Source organism: Anopheles maculipalpis, chromosome X (assembly GCF_943734695.1).
Source record: "Anopheles maculipalpis chromosome X, idAnoMacuDA_375_x, whole genome shotgun sequence".
Taxonomy (NCBI): domain Eukaryota; kingdom Metazoa; phylum Arthropoda; class Insecta; order Diptera; family Culicidae; genus Anopheles; species Anopheles maculipalpis.
The window spans coordinates 5,367,410-5,383,682 of record NC_064870.1 but is presented as its reverse complement, the minus strand read 5'-3'; the positions used below and the strand labels follow the sequence as shown (position 1 = coordinate 5,383,682).

The window sequence follows — 16,273 nt, the reverse complement described above, 5'->3', positions numbered from 1 at the left end:
TAGTTGTCCTACGTGACTCTATCTAGTGTAACTGCAGTTGTCATCACGATCTCGTTGATGATTATAAGATTTTAGATTGTTTGAATTAGTAATATTAAAAAAAAAATTATAATTGAATGAGACAATATAGTTTGAGACACGCGCGCGTATAAGTGGACATTCAAGGGCTGTCCCTGGATTCTACCGTTTTTCAAGCAGTCTGGCAAGGTAACTGCGAGATTCATTCATGATGTTGTACGTGGCCAATCTCTGAGACACATTAGATTTTCCTGTCCCGGAAGGTAGTTCTCTGACACCATGTTGGTGTTGGAGATCTGGCCATACGCATGGAACAGTATGTTTTAAAAGGTGGTAGATCGTTACCCATAAATGGTAGCCGGGAGGCAACTTCAACGGACACTAGGGAACTAGGATCTTAGGGCTGGAATTGTATGAAATCCCATGGATACCGTAGAGAGTTCCTTGATGCCACCACTTACCGTTTAGTTTTTTTGACATGGATATTCAAAACATGTATTAGAGTTTAAATATCTTAAAGATAGTTTCGTCCTTCTCAAACCTGTGTTGGGGTAAAAGGTGAGACTTATCATCATCTACCCCGGTCCTGTCGTTTGAAGACCGGCGCCGCTGTCGCCTACACCACCGGCCCGGTAGTGCCCCTACAATATGGACTTATTTAGACTGTAGCCCTGTGGCTACAATCTGGATAAGATTTGATAAAACGTATCTAACCTTGAATTAATTATCCATTTTGGTATTTTTTTCAAATTTTTATCATATTGGAATAGCTTTGATACATATACAGTGATGAACCATTTCATAAATCCACCTCACCAAAGACAAAAAACACACACACACAAAGTTGATAGAAATTTTTTGCCATAGTAAGGCTTCATAAAAAAAATATCCATACACAAACTATGGACTTTATTATTAAAGTATCGGAGTTATTGTGATTCTTACATTGGCAAGATGCTCGCTAGTTCCTAAAACCCCATAATGGTAAAAAATATATATGCGATGTAAAATGACAATGCGTTTGTCGAGCACTGGATTAAATTAGGAAGGAAGGTGGCGCACTGTCAGAAAGAGAAAACGGTGATGAAAACAGACAGTGGGACCACGAAGTGTTGCGAGTGTCTTATCAGAGGATGGTCCAAATTAAAAGCAGTACGTAGCGGGGAGAATAAAATCAATACACTTTACTAGGTCGCCGAGAAACCATCAACATAAACAGTGTTTTCCTAGGTGTGTTTGAATAGGGGTGTTCAAGTAAATTTTTTCTTTTAACGTTTGGTACTAATTTTGTATTCCTTCACAGACTTAAGAAGGAGAAAAACAAATCTAGCAATAAACGTATTTATCGTAATGCTTCCGTTTTAGAAACCAAACGTGGTAACACGGAACAGCGCTAAGCAGTCGAAGATACGGACCCGTGCCCAGCAGGCAGCGATCGAAGCGGAAAACGAGGAACGCAGGTTAAAGTTTTACGGTGGCCAAAGAACGTCCGGTAAGGGCAGCATAGCGGAAGCGAAAAAGCAGGGCAAACTTAGAATGTCAGCCAATGGTACCGATGAACGGCGCAGTTCCGACTTTACCGATGTACAGCTGAATGACATCTTTCACAACGCGCAAAGTATGAGCGGTGTTGTGCGCGGTGCTACCGGGATTCTGTACGACGACCGATTCGCGCTGCACCGCTGCCTCTGGGACAGTAACTATCCGGAATGTCCCGAGCGCTATCTGCGCGTCATGGAGCGCGTCGCAATGGAGAAGTTGGTAGAGCGATGCAGTTTTATCGCTCCGCGGGAAGCTACCAGGGAAGAGATCCTAACAAAACACACCGAGGAACAGATCGAAATACTGCAGAAAACGCACGGTTCGCTGGACGAAACGGAGCTGGAACGGTTAAGCTCGAAGTATGATGCAATTTTTATTCATCCGGTAAGTAAGTTGTTGGTGTCGCGTTTGAGTCTTGGTAGATAATGTGCATTTTTCCATACTCTCGCTCCACCTAGACGTCGTACGAAACAAGTTTGCTTGCCGTTGGCAGTACGATAAAGCTAGTCGAAAGCGTGTGGAACGGTACGGTGCAGAACGGAATGGCGATCCTGCGGCCGCCGGGCCATCATGCAATGACGGCAGAGTACAACGGATATTGCTTCTTCAATAACGTTGCTATAGCGGCTCAGCACGCACTGGACCATCTCGGTACGCGCAAGATACTGATCGTCGACTGGGACGTCCACCACGGTCAGGGAACGCAACGGATGTTTTACGCAGATCCGAGGTTAGCTTATTACATTTAAATTGCAAAATTAAACAAAGAAATTCGACTCGATTTTATTTTTTACTTATTTACAGAGTACTGTACTTCTCCATTCATCGGTACGAGCATGGTACGTTTTGGCCCAATCTACGCGAATCCGATTTCGACTACATCGGCGAAGGAAATGGTGCGGGATACAATTTTAACGTACCGCTCAACAAGACCGGTATGACAAATGGAGACTATCTTGCCATCTGGCAGCAAATTCTACTACCGGTAGCGGCAGAGGTAAGGGCATACAGCCCGGCCAACAAGGCCACAAATCCAAGTGCAAACAAAAAAAAAAAAACTTTCTGGAATGTAGTAATTTACAGCATTACGTAGCAGAATTTAAACGTTATCGCTCGAGTGGCCCCTGTAATCAGAGAATTCTTTTTTGCAGCAGCAGTAGCAGCAGCAGACAGTGTCTTTCCCGGCTGTACAATCTATTTTCTTTTATTTTCCATTTTTGATTATAAAATTGTATCTCTTGTTTTTCCTGCGTCATTACTTCCAGTTTCAACCGGAGCTGATAATCGTATCAGCCGGCTACGACGCTGCGTACGGATGTCCAGAGGTGTGTTTGCCGTTGTTATGACCCTTTTACTAATTCGTATCTCTTTTCCGTTCTTTTTTTTTTCTTTTTTTCCCGCTGCTTTTACACGTTTTTTTCCCGTACAATTTCCCCTGTTTGATCCCGTGCCTGGTTCCATGTTTGCGTGCCTTTGCGTTTTTGTTTTTGTTTGTTGGTATTTTATTTCTCATTTTCAACGCTCGCAGTTCAACCCTGAACTGGTTATCGTGTCGGCCGGTTATGATTCGGCGCTGGGCGACGAAAAGGTAGCAGTTATCTAGGTTTTTTTGTGTGTTTTGTACGGGATTTCGTATCTTTCAACAATCACATCACATTGTTCTGCCATCAAGATGATAATTAACTGCCTTCATTGCTTGTTGGCCATTTTATTTGATCATTCTAACATTCATTTTACTATATCCTATTAACAACTGGGTAGATAAGATGTAGTCCTGATGTATAGATTGCGGCACAACAAATGCATTAAATTTTTTCTCTGCAACAGTCACCCACAAGTATTGGTTTTGTGAATTAAAATGTCGTATTTAGAAGACGATATGTGACTATGGACGAGAACAACAGGAAACAAACTAATTCCTACTCGCAGACCAGAAAAGAATTCTTCCTGGAAAGTAGTTGAGGTTAAATGTTGAAGTAATCGATGAAACAGAGACCTATTTTGAGGCTGATGACAGACTGTATTGTAAAAATGTATTCGAAGAGACATTTCATCGCTATAAGCAAGCATGGCTTCCCACTCGAAGGCAATTAAGTTGAGTAAACAAATTGAATTTGGCAACAAAAATATAATTTTATCGTGGTTATGACTAACACTTATCTACCCACGTGCTATAGTAATAAACACACACACTTTATAAGCTTCTTAGCAGCTTCAAAGATAAAAGTGGTTATCTGTCCTGCAATAGTACTGCGTATCAAATCTCATTTCTGTGTTATCCTGATGTTTCAGGGCAATCTTGACTGCATTTTTTTTAGCTAAATGAAGAATAAAGTCATGCATTTTATGCTTAATTCATAACAGCACGCCTTATTTTGACAACAGCATGGAATCATTCACCACAACCATTGTTCCTTCAATCCAAACCCCTTTTCCCGCTCAACAAACTCTTCGATTTTATTTTTTTAATATATGCGTACAAATTGTTTTTCGCAGGGCTGTATGGAAATAACGCCGGCCTTCTACTCGCACCTGCTAAGTCCGCTGCTTGCGCTGGCTCAGGGACGAGTGGTGGTCGTACTGGAGGGTGGTTACTGTCTCGAATCCCTGGCCGAAGGTTGCACACTCACGCTCAAAACACTGCTGGGCGATCCGTGCCCGGGGTTGGTGGAGAAACTGCAGCCACCATCGGAAAGTATGCAAACATCGATCCTCAACTGTATCTACAGCCACCGGATGTACTGGAAGTGTCTTCAGTTTTATGAATTATACGAGTAAGTTATTGACTTATTGAAGCTAATTTTGAAAAATTATTAAATTGAACCTAATAATGGTAGGTGAGAGTTTGAAGAGAGCCAATGAAGCAAAAATAAGAGTTATTTCTAAGATTACCAATTATGCAACTATAGATTAGACCGTGATTCTACTGTTTTTTCGCCTATTTCTTTTTTCTTATGGTTCACAGCCTGGAGGATTACAATAACACCAATCCGCAGGATGATTTCCATAAGGTGATCAAATGCTACATTCCACCGGAACCACCCGCCCGGCCCGGATACTACGAAACGCGCAACTGCTACCCGATACAGTCGGACGAGGAGCGCACCCGTATCCAGGACCGTCTGACCCAGTTACGTCTGGCCACGGATCTATCGGTACCGCCGAGTCGCGTGTGCTACGTATACGACGAGCTAATGCTGGAACATCGGAACAGCCAGGAGAAATGGCACCCAGAACAACCGGAGCGCATAGCAAAGATAATGCAGCGGCTGTCCGTCGATTATCAGCTCGTGAAGCGTATGCAGCGGATAGCGGGCCGGTTCGCTACGAGCGAAGAACTTTGCCTGGTTCACGATTTGAAACATGTGCAGCTAATCAAAACGTTGTCTGAATCGGACACGATGAAACAAACGGCGGACAAGTACAACTCTATCTACTTCCACCCGAGCACGAACGATAGCGCCCGGATGGCGGCCGGATCCGTGCTGGAGGTGCTGTCGCAAGTGTTGAGTGGTCAGGTACGGTCCGGTGTGTGTGTGGTACGGCCGCCCGGCCACCATGCCGAATCGGACACACCGCACGGGTTTTGCATCTTCAACAATATTGCGGTGGCGGCCCGGGCTGCGGTGGAACATTATGGTTTGCGCCGAGTGCTGATTGTGGATTGGGATGTCCACCATGGGAATGGAACGCAGCACATCTTCGAGCAGGATCCGCGCGTACTGTACATTTCCGTGCACCGGTACGATAATGGGTCGTTCTTCCCGAACAGTACGGACGCCAACTATACGGTGGTAGGTAGTGGGCAGGGTGAAGGATTCAACGTTAACATTCCCTGGAACCGGAAGGGCATGGGTGATGCGGAGTATGTGGCCGCGTTCCAGTCGATTATACTGCCGATTGCGTACGAGTTCAATCCGGAGTTGGTGCTCGTATCGGCTGGATTCGATGCGGCGATTGGGGATCCGCTTGGCGGATGTCGCGTGACCCCGGAAGCATATGGCCATTTTACGCACTGGCTGTCGGCGCTGGCTGGGGGCCGGATAATGGTGTGCTTGGAAGGCGGTTACAACGTCAACTCGATCTCGCACGCGATGGCCATGTGCACGAAGGCACTGTTAGGGGATCCGTTGCCAATGCTGCTTCCACCTGCTACCTCACGTACCACCACCACCACCACCACCACCACGTCCTGTTCGACGAGTGCGTCCTGTGCTGAGACATTGCGGAATGTGCTTACGGTGCAGCAGAAGTACTGGCGATCGTTGTGTTTCAACAAGAAACTACCAACCTGCCAACCGCTGACAGACGGTACGCTGGTAGATGCGCTCGACTCGTTGAACCTGAACGATTCGGAATCTTCCAAAAAATCACCCCAATCCATCTCATCGCCATCGTCGACATCCGGTTCGGTTGGGATGGGTTCCGATGAACCGTGCGCCTCCTCATCCACAGCAGGCAGAAGTCAAAAGCGCGTTACAACGTTAACCGAATATTTGGAAGCTAATCTAGAGGTAGGTGAAACACGTGCAAGGAACAAAGCAGTGTAATTTTATGTTTATACTTATTAACAAACAATTTCTATAGCAATACGGCCTGGGCCGGCATAACGAATCTTTGGAGAGTCGATTCTTAATTTGAATGACTCTTCAAATAAGATTCATATGAATGGCTTTTCCAAAAAAAAAAAAAAAGATTCGTTAAGCACAACACTACTCCCAATACCCTCAATATATTTTTATTCTCATCCATTTGCGTAAACCATAGGCATTACAAAACGAAGAAATGTTTGCTGTTATACCACTGAAAAACTGCCCCCATCTGAAGTTGCTACGTCCGGAAACGGCACCTGCTTGTAAGCGAGAGGTTCTCTTTTATCCTGTTTTATGATTGTTCTATCATCCTCTTTTCTTTGTGTCTCTCTTTTTTCTTTCTTTTAGCCATCAACACACAAACACCTTGCAGTGACTGTGGTGCCGAGGTGGAAAATTGGATCTGCTTACTGTGCTTTGGCGTCTACTGTGGGCGCTACGTCCAGGAGCATATGTTACGGCACGGTACGGAAACGGTGGACCACCCGCTAGCCCTTAGCTTTACCGATCTGTCCGTGTGGTGTTACGGGTGCGATGCGTACATCGATCATCCAGCACTGCACCATTACAAGAGCTTGGTACATCTGGACAAATTCCAGGAACCGCTCGTCTGGTCGTACGGTAGCGATCTAGTGCTGGATGTGGTCAATGCTGGTGCCAGCAGCAGTGGCAGCAAGCAGAAGGGTGACTGATATTGGCCCGACATCTCGAAAATTATTTTTCGAGTGCTCGTACTGTTTCTGCTGAAGCATATGCTCGTTGGTTACTTCAAGTAGCATGCCGTATAAGCCGGGAAAAAGGAAAAGTACATGGCACAACTTCTACTCTACTCTCTGTTGTTAATATCTAATCCACTTTTGCTGTCGCCTAAACTTTTACTGTATTCTATTGTGCGTACCAAAATGTCCCCTCCCCCAAAAGCTATATTTAATAATTCGTATTCTGATGATAACGCGAGGAACTACTTATCTACTAATAATCAAAACAAATAGGAAGAAATAATTGTTTATTTTTTATTTTTTAAAGAATGTTGTGAGCTACCAACAGTTTTAATAATGTCTAATAATGATGGTTAAAAAATAATTTATTGTGAGATATTTTGAAGTTTCAGTTTGTCTATTGTAGCAAGAAAAATAATCCTTCAACCAATTTATACCAACCGTCTTTGTTGCCGTCATGCACAAAGCTCGATTTTTAAACTTACATCAGGGAGTCAACATCACCACCACCACTAGAACATGCTATAAGTGTTACAAACAGTAAGCTACTAACATTATTAATACCACATTATTAACCTACAAGTGATACCTTTAGGCGTGCAGAAAGAATTTGAAAGCAAACCAAAATGCTGTCCTAGGCTGACTGTACAAAGCACACATTAGAGCGTGGTACATTTTGCTCACAAATTCAATCTTTATGTGTGTGCTTTTCTAAATTATAAAAAAAAACTTTTCCAACATTCGCTGAATATTCACAGCCATTCAATTTGATGCAAAATTGGCGCTTTTTTCATAGATGTAGACCGCGTATTGGTGAAGAAGAATTCTTGATAGGTTGAAGTGTTGTGTTCTACCATTTGTGCCTCTCCGTCAACAGACAGTTCAGTTTATCAATCCCACAATGAAAGATTTCATGCGTAATAAGCGATGGTTTTACCAAGCCGAACGGAGGTTAAAAAGAAGCGCTATGAAAGGTCTCGGTCTAGTCGAACTTTCAAACACATGCACGCTGTTGTATACTCTGCCAGGGTTAGTTTTAGTACAACAAGCTGTTTTAACCATTAAAAGTGTGTACCAACTAATCGTGAAAACTAACGAAGAACCCGTTTGAAGTGCTAAAGGGCACGTGTGTAGGACAAACATTTTGAAAAAAAAACATCAGTTGGGAATACCAGTTAGCCTCGGGCCATTCCAGTTTACTAGCATTTAGATGATCGATGTGTTTAGTTATCTATAGCCGTTTGAGAGCGTTTTTTGTCTTGTTTTGTTTTGTTAAATTTCATGTTGAAATTATTAAGTAGTGTGTGGTGTGTTAGGTTTCACGATGTTGCTATATTTCGTAGAGGATGAAGTCTAGAGAAAGAGAGTGAAGAAAGCAGCACCCGAGGTAGCATAGAGGATACAAGTTTGTATGTTGGTTCTATAGTATATTAACACAACGGTATCTAAGCAAGATCTGTTAGACGTATTAATGTAATATCATCCGAATTGTTCAGTTGGGTTTAAAGATTTTTAGTTGGTCTTCAAGTCAGAGAAACCAAACCTTAGAAAACGCTAGTATAGATGCTTAGAATGTTTTATTACAGCTCGGGACCAAAGAGAATACTCGTATATCTGTTACTCAACGTTCCCTTAGAAGGTATCATCCAGATTTTGTTAACGCCGTGTTCCGCGGAGACGTCCCCCTACAGCACAATGTGATCACATTGTGCTCCAGATTCCAGAACACTCCTCCCCAATGCACTACTTTGTCAGGTGTATTGTATGAAGCTTCCAGACCAAGACTCCAGAGACGTGTAATGAGAATATCATGCTTCTCCATTAAAAACCTCCACCCCCAACTAGATGTTGCAGACACAAAGAGAAAAACTGTGATGAATCGTCACCGGAAGAACTATTGTCTGCTCAATAGGGGAAAATTAATTCGCTAGACTAGACGCTCTTTCTCGTCCTTCCTAATCTACACAAAGGAAACTTCCAAATCATTCTCGTCCTTTTTCCTTCCAGGAGACACCACTGTCCAACGTAGTCCAAACGAAGTTTTAACATATCTACATAGTCTACCCGTAAAGTCATAAGTGAGCAACCGGAAGCATAAGACAATCTTTCGCTAAGCCCGTCTAACCCAGTTAAAATTCATCTTGGAGCTTAATATTTTCTAACCTCAAACGTTTGACTGTTTGTTTTCTCAAACGTTCTGTTTCAAACGTTTGACTGTGAGTGCCGGACATGCTCTTTGTTGATTTGAAGTTTTTGGGTTAGGAAGAACCATTTTGGGAGTAACGGTGGGGGTATGAGGAGGGTTGAAAATAGTTGGATCGCGCTCCCTATCACGCACACTCACAATACACAAGCAGGTAGCGAAACACAGTTTCCTTTTTTTTTTCTCTCCCCAGCCATGTACAGTCGCAAACGAACGAGATCGTCGAGTCAAGTGTTATGAGCGGATACCCTAATCCCTCCCCCCCCCCCCACTTCCCCGGCCTGTACATGTACACACCCTGTTCGGTTGACATTCGGCCCTAGACTTGGGGAGCACAAATCACGCCATAGCTGTGCAAGTGTATGTGTGTGTGTGTGTGTGTGTTTGTGCATTGCGTAGTATACTACTGCTTCATGGCTGGGTCATTGAACACATAGAATCTATCGTATACCGACCGATTCACAGTCCCCCTTCTGTGTCGGGCGATGCCTGCGCATCCTTTGCCCAAAGCTCACCAACCCGAACAGCTTTCGGCAGCATATTCACTAGCGAAGTGCTAGTGGTATCGATAATGGGGTGCGTGCGAGTAAGCATAAACAATATTTGCCGACACTGTCGCGACATCTTGGGTATATATATCCTCGGAACATATACTATTAAGGTGCAGCGTAGCTCTGTTCGAACATTTTACGAACGACTAGCAATGGGCACTAGTACTCTGCAGCTTTGTATGCTCTATATTTCATAAAGATGTGCTCTGCAGCAAGCACTCCATGTAATGCTACGTGTCAGACGACTCGCTCTTTTACATCTTCCCTACACTAACACGCATTTACCACTGACCACATCATTGGCAGGCACTGTCCCTGTGGTGTGTCATTCCATTTCCAGTGGTGTGTTGATGCGCAAGCTCCGTGCGGGGTACAAATTTTCCGACCGGTCCGGAAAGGTTGTCAAAAAAAAAAATAAGTTGGTCCTCGTACTAGGTAATTATTTTGATAATCTGACCAAGAGTGTGATGTGTCTGCATTCGCTACAAGGCTTTGTAGACAAGGGATAACAAAATACTAACGTGGGTGAATGGGGGAAACCAATGAGAACGATGTTCCAGAACAGTATGTCTTGTAAAAATTTTAAACCATCAGACCATGCTATTACCATTCTCCAACATACCTCAACACTCGCCTAATAGATTAACTGCCCGAGTTGAAGAAGCAATAAAAAATTGCTTGCATTAACTCGACGGTAAACCATTTCCGGGGTTTCAGGAGATCATTAGCCCACCAGAGCAAGAGAGCGACTATAGGCGGGAGTGAAAATTTGGCTACCAGTTACTACAGAAATGAGTCCTCTCTTTTAGTAGCCGGCACAAAATTTGGGAGTGTCGTCGGTTGTATATCAGCGCAAAACACGCACACCATCATTTAGGGTTATCCTTTTTGGGCGAATATGCGCTTGTGTTTGTGATATGTCTGACCGCGTTTTTTTGGTGTTGTGTTCGTGTACGTCAGTGTATGTGTGTGTAGTAGTAGTAGCAGCTTTATTCCGGGTTAACGCAATTTCTGCGTCGCCGAAGATGTAAAGGTATTTCGATACCAAAAATGGCTGAAAATCTCATGAGGGTGAACGACCAAAAACTAGGGAATATAGTAGGGGTAAGATGTGGGTGTGGGTGTGTATTTTTGACTACCGTAACCGTAGCTGAGCCGCCAAGTATAAACAAGTCTCTTTGCAAAGGGATACACTTGAACTGGTTTTTGTGTAATGGTACTTTAAGCAGGGAAATAGAAGACTGAGAGAAACAGCCTTCCCCACCGGTGAGGTGTTATCCTAGCAGCCACTCTTACGAGGAGAGGGATACTGTTCAACATCTTCCGGGGTTCCGAGTAGTGATGGGCGCTACGGATCGCACCCAACGGCACCGGAGCCGGCTCTGGTTTCATCCCGGACGAGTATGATTTGAACGTTTCCTTTGTCTAGATTAGGAAGCACGAGAAAGAGCGTCTAGTTTAGCGAATAAATTTTCCCCAATTGAACAGACAAAAGTTTTCCCGGTGATGATTCACCACAGTTTTTCTCTTTGCGTCTGCATCATCTAGTTGGGGGTGGAGGTTTTTAATGGAGAAGCATGATATTCTCATTACACGTCTCTGGAGTCTTGGTCTGGAAGGTTCATGCAATACACCTGACTATGTACTGCACTTCAATGCACTGGGGAGGAGTGTTCTGGAGTCTACAGCACAATGTGATCAGTACTGTTAGGGAACGTCTCCAAGGAGCTCGGGGATATCAAAATCTGGATGATAATTCCCTTCTAAGGGAACGTTGAGTAATAGATATACGAGTGTTCTCTTTGGTCCCGTGCGCTCAGTAGTGATGGTCGTTAAAGAGCGCACCAAGTAATGCAAGCGGAACCAGCTCCGGAGTCGTGTGTGCGGAACCGGTCCTGGAATTGGTTCCGCTGATTTCAGGAGCCGGTTCTGACACTGGCGCCGTTTTTTTTTTCCATCACTAGTTCGCGCCAGGCACATCCTATCCTATCCATATCCATGCACCATTACCTCCGAATTATGCTCTACATACGCACGGAAGAAGCAATCAACACACACACATACTTACAAACGGGAACCACGGTAAAGCGCGCAGGAATCTCCCAGCCGAAAAGCGATATTTTTTGTTGTCTCTTGTTTCGCACCATTTTCAACCCTGTTCGCCCGGTGTGTGCAAGGGTGTGTATGTTGTGCATGTATTGTGTTGTCGGCCCCAACGTTTCACACGCGCATTCGCGCGAATGTGTAGTACGCGCGCCCTACAGCCCTGTCGCTTCGGGACGGACGGACAAATAGGAGTTCGCGCTCGCCCCGCGCACATAGAAAGCCGGTAGGAGCAGTACCGTTCGCACACATTCAAGGAGGAGCAGCAGCAGCAGCAGCAACCAAAACGGCCAAGAGCGCGCGCACCCGGTTTGGGGCACGTACTGTCGACGGTGACGACGCTTCACGGAGTCAGAATAGCACGCTTGTTCGCCGTAGAACGTTTATTTGCCGCGCACGACGCGAACAGTGCGAAACGTAAAGAAGGATCCTAGGGACACATCATACAGCGTGTGTGCGGGTTTGCTCAACATTTCCGGATCCCCCCCCCCCCCCCCCCCACATCACCTGAAGTGGCAGTGAAGGTGCACGCGGTTTTTAACTATAGTAAGAAAAAACAAGGGTCTGTCTACCGTGTCCCGCGTGGTTTTATTCGGTTATAGGAGATCGTTCGGGCTGCTTGGACGCGGCTCCTTGAGGTCCTAACATAGTAAAGGGGGAAGCGACTCCACACACTTTGTTGGATGTGAATTTTTATATGTGTCTCTCTGTGCGTGTGTGTAAGTGTATGCGCGTTTGTGCTTTTTTTTTTGCAGTGCCCACCATAGTTTCGCCATAGTTAGTGTCGTGAAGTTGCGTGTCGTGTTTGCCCGGCCGGAAGATTTTCACCTATTCCACGCGGGAGGGCATTGCGCTCGTGTCGGCTAACAGGAGTGTCCCCCTTTGAAAGGTGTGTCAACACACACACACATATACACACATCGGATGTGCAGGTGGGGAAGGTTGGTACGCCCCACACCCCCCTCGCAGGTTTATTTGGTGTGCCGAGCTGTGCGCGTCCGCTAGACCAACTATCAACCGATTTGGTTGGGAGGAGATCTGCCTGGGGTTTATCTCACCTGCAGACACCACCAACCGGAGTAGGATTTCCGTGCGTGCTGTCCACCGGCCATCCGTCTGCGTCTATCAACCAAAAACGCGAGCAGCAACGACGCAGGAAGTGCTCCAGAATTGGCTCCGGGACAAACAGGTAAGCGATGGAGGAGCCTACAAATTGGCCGAACTGTACTAGCAAACATACCTACCCACACACCCAACCACGTGTGCATGTTTTCGGGTGTGCGTGTGTGTGTGTTTGTCTAGTTCCTGATTTAGACGACGAACAACAACAAAAAAGTGCTCCCTTTAACCGGCGACATGGGCCTGGGTTTTGTTTTACCGGTATCCATAGCGCACATATCGCCAAAAGTGAGAGAAAGAGTGAGAGCGAGAGAAAAAGAGAGAGAGAGAGTGTGCATAACTGGGATCCTTTAAGGGTTTTGCAGGTCGTCCATCGTAACTGAACTAGACTAGACGGGTGCGCCCGTATATCCCGTAGAAGTAGTACGAAGGGATGGACACACACAAAAAAAAAGAAGTTTTTTTCAGCATTACACCAACACCAGCAGAGGCACACACACACACACACACCCGAGTTTCATCCTTTGTCATCCCATTCCCATGCACTCTGCACCTTCGTACGTGGTGAAAAATTGTGCAAAACCGGAGCCGAAGCGTCTGCGCGCATACACACACACACACGCACACTTAGAACACTCGAACACTAGGGAGTGAATATGCGGAAGCCCCAGTAGTAGTACCAATTTTCGTCTGCTCGCCTGTGTCTCCTGCACGATTTATGTAGCCCTGTGAATGTATTGAAATGTGCGTGGAAAATAGTGTGCACATATGGGGTAAAGGGAAGCGGGAAGAAGAAGGCGTCAGGGTGTCAAGAATCATACACCTAACCAGCCCTGTTTGGTTTTTACGACGGCCCAGACGTTTGAGAGAAAAAGAGTATTATTACCCACATCCTTCTGCACCAAGCTATGCTTGATTTTTGCATTAAAAAATCGCCATCATGCCTGCAGCCTCATTTTGTGGTTTACCCCTCCGCCAACCGACCCCCCCCCCCCCGCCTAAAAAAAACGCATGTTTATGGGTACCATTTTGTGATTATAATAATCGTACGCAAATGTTTGAAACAAAATTCCAAGCCAATTTTGCACGGCTTACCTGCTCTTTCCATCTCCCTGTCCCTGCGCCCTAGTTCTAGTTGAAAACTAGCTGTTTGTTTTGGTGTTGTTGCTTGGGGGGAGAGAGTTAGGGAGACCGGAATGAAAGTGGCACTTCCAGACATGAAGGCAACGACCACAAATTCAAAATGGTGGTACTACGCAGGCTAGCCCTTTAGGTGCGCTGGATTCTTGGTAGAGCTCGCAAGAAGTTTAATGAAAGCTATAGCTGTTATTATGATACCTATTCTTGTTGTTATGTAATAGAAAATACCAAGGGCTATTGCTATCAATGTTATCCTGCTTTTTTGTCTTCTAGACTGAACGATCATGTTAGCCGATGGGATTCCGGTTCTGATGTGACTTTGCGTTTTTTTTTTCTTAAATGGTGTTTTTATTAGGCCACATGAATGTTAATGGCAACGCACCTCTCCCTACTCTTCTCCCACTCCTCGCAGTAGGTGGAAAACGTGGATGCTGGGAGGTCCTTTAGTTCCGTCGTCGTTGCGACTTCTATCTCCTCGACGAGTGTCAAAACAGTGTCCCCCGAAGCGGCCGTTTTAGCTTGTTGAACAGCCAGAAGTTGGTTTGTGCCAAATCTGGCAAATACGGCGGATGCGGAACAATATGGGTGCCAGGTTGTTGCGAAAAATTCCCTCAAAATGTTTTTCCACAAATCCGGTCGCTTTCGCCGGTTGGAGGTTCCGAAAGGTCGCCATACATACCAGGTCCCATTGCAAGTATTACAGGACTCGAAGGATCTGCATAGTTTGCTTATATCATTTTTATTTATTTAATTAATTTATTTTTTTCTTATGTTCCATTGTCCGCCAACAATAGCTTAACAAAAAATCATTCTTAAGTAGCTAATGGGAAGAAGTGGTAGAGGGTGCTAGGAGGGATTGTGAAAAAAGGAAGAAAGAATCACGCAGACGAACACGAAAGCGAGATATCTCTGTATCGCCAATTGTAGTCAAACTGGTGGTAAGTGTTGAAGGCCGATAGAGCCCTGATAAAGGGGTCGAGCCCTGATAAAGGCGGTTGAAGGCCGATAGAGCCCTGATAAAGGATCTATGAAGGTTTGGAGGGTACAACAGTCAGCGGACGAAGACACAGGAAGGAAAATCTTGAGATCATCCGCGTAGAGCAGGAATCCCCTCGGAGGGGAAGATAGAGGTACAGTCGTTAAGAAATAAGGTAAATAGAAGATGACTAAGGACACTTCATTGAGGAACTTCAGAGGAGCCTACGAAGGAGTCGGACAAGCACGAGGACAGTTTGACTCTAATCACTCTGTTACAAAGGTCCAGGACGAGAACCAGGACAGTAACCGGCCTCTGATCCCGAGTCTTTGTTTGTCCCGAGTTTGGAAAGCAGAAGGCCGAGGGGTACACTGTCGAAGGCAGCACTAAAATCGGTGTACACAACGTCGGTTTGTCGTCTGGATACCAAGGAATCATGATCGAGTCTCTGGCTTTGACAGCCTAGACAAAATAATAATGGCATTTGTTCATGTGTGCCATAATATCCTGTGGTCATCTCTTAGGACCGTAAAAAGGGTATTTTTTTTTAACTTCTAGACGTTATTTCCAAAATTTATATGCTAGTTTCCGGATTTGTTTCGCCCTCTTTCCATTCATTAGCACGTCTAGAGAAATTTTTCTCCACCAGCACAACTTGTCCGCGTCCGTCACTCCAATCAGTTCAGCAACGGTAAGAACTCTTCGGCTTTTGTCCCCCATCGCATTGCTCAAACCTTGAAATGGGCCAAAATAGTTGTTACGCGTTCGGTACGGGTTCCTTTTTTCGCCCTCTCCCCCTCCCACGGTCCATGTCCTGCCCCAGCATTCGGATCACCAGTGTGTTCGCGAACGGTGTAGTGTGTGCATTGGGAATGCTGCACCACACCTAAACTATGCACCTAACGCAAATTGACATTTGCAAGATATTTTTAGCCAGCATGGTACAAAAAAGGAAATGTAAAAAAACCACCCATTTTCATCCATCTAGCGATGGATGCCGACGCGGTGTGTCTTTCACCATGTGCGGGGAAATGTGCGTACAGCAAGGAAGCTATAAGTGCGTGCAGGACGGGGACGGCTACATTGCAAGTGAAGCGTTGTAATGGTGCGAGTTTGATCTTATTTGGATGCATATTCGCCACCGTGAATCTCGCGCGAGACGAGAATACAATTTTAGGGATAGTTTTGCCGTAAGCGCAATGCAATGTTGAGTATCGGAAACAACAATCATTGGTGTTAGTGCGTTGTCCGCTCGCCCACCATTAGACGAGCTTTGAAAGAGTTTATGGACTGGGAGAATTATGTTCCTG

General features: G+C 45.2%; 4 protein-coding genes across 4 annotated transcripts in view; 2 read left to right on the top strand and 2 right to left on the bottom strand.

Annotated features, from left to right (window-relative positions):
• The window catches only part of LOC126568348 (vacuolar protein sorting-associated protein 16 homolog), a 335,612-nt gene that overhangs the window by 44,141 nt on the left and 275,198 nt on the right, over positions 1–16,273 (bottom strand). The window lies entirely within an intron of this gene.
• Positions 1–16,273, bottom strand: part of LOC126559745 (GATA zinc finger domain-containing protein 1-like) — a 357,373-nt gene that overhangs the window by 139,960 nt on the left and 201,140 nt on the right. The window lies entirely within an intron of this gene.
• The window catches only part of LOC126566766 (inositol polyphosphate-4-phosphatase type I A), a 167,880-nt gene that overhangs the window by 140,362 nt on the left and 11,245 nt on the right, over positions 1–16,273 (top strand). The gene's annotated exons all lie outside the window — the stretch shown is intronic.
• Positions 1,134–6,939, top strand: LOC126567648 (histone deacetylase 6). Its single transcript, XM_050223868.1, has 9 exons — positions 1,134–1,248; positions 1,384–1,944; positions 2,019–2,290; positions 2,365–2,557; positions 2,826–2,885; positions 4,057–4,334; positions 4,526–6,074; positions 6,328–6,415; positions 6,501–6,939. Exons 2-9 carry the CDS (start codon positions 1,555–1,557, stop codon positions 6,842–6,844), a joined length of 3,174 nt encoding a protein of 1,057 aa, XP_050079825.1. The 5' UTR covers positions 1,134–1,248; positions 1,384–1,554; the 3' UTR covers positions 6,845–6,939.

Bases quoted from the DNA above. Each gene is read 5' to 3' on its own strand.
- LOC126567648 (XM_050223868.1), top strand. From the start codon at position 1,555: ATGTCAGCCAATGGTACCGATGAACGGCGCAGTTCCGACTTTACCGAT. The intron at 2,291-2,364 runs GTTAGCTTATTA...ACTTATTTACAG, and splicing joins ATGTTTTACGCAGATCCGAG to AGTACTGTACTTCTCCATTC. The intron at 2,886-4,056 runs GTGTGTTTGCCG...TGTTTTTCGCAG, and splicing joins CTGCGTACGGATGTCCAGAG to GGCTGTATGGAAATAACGCC.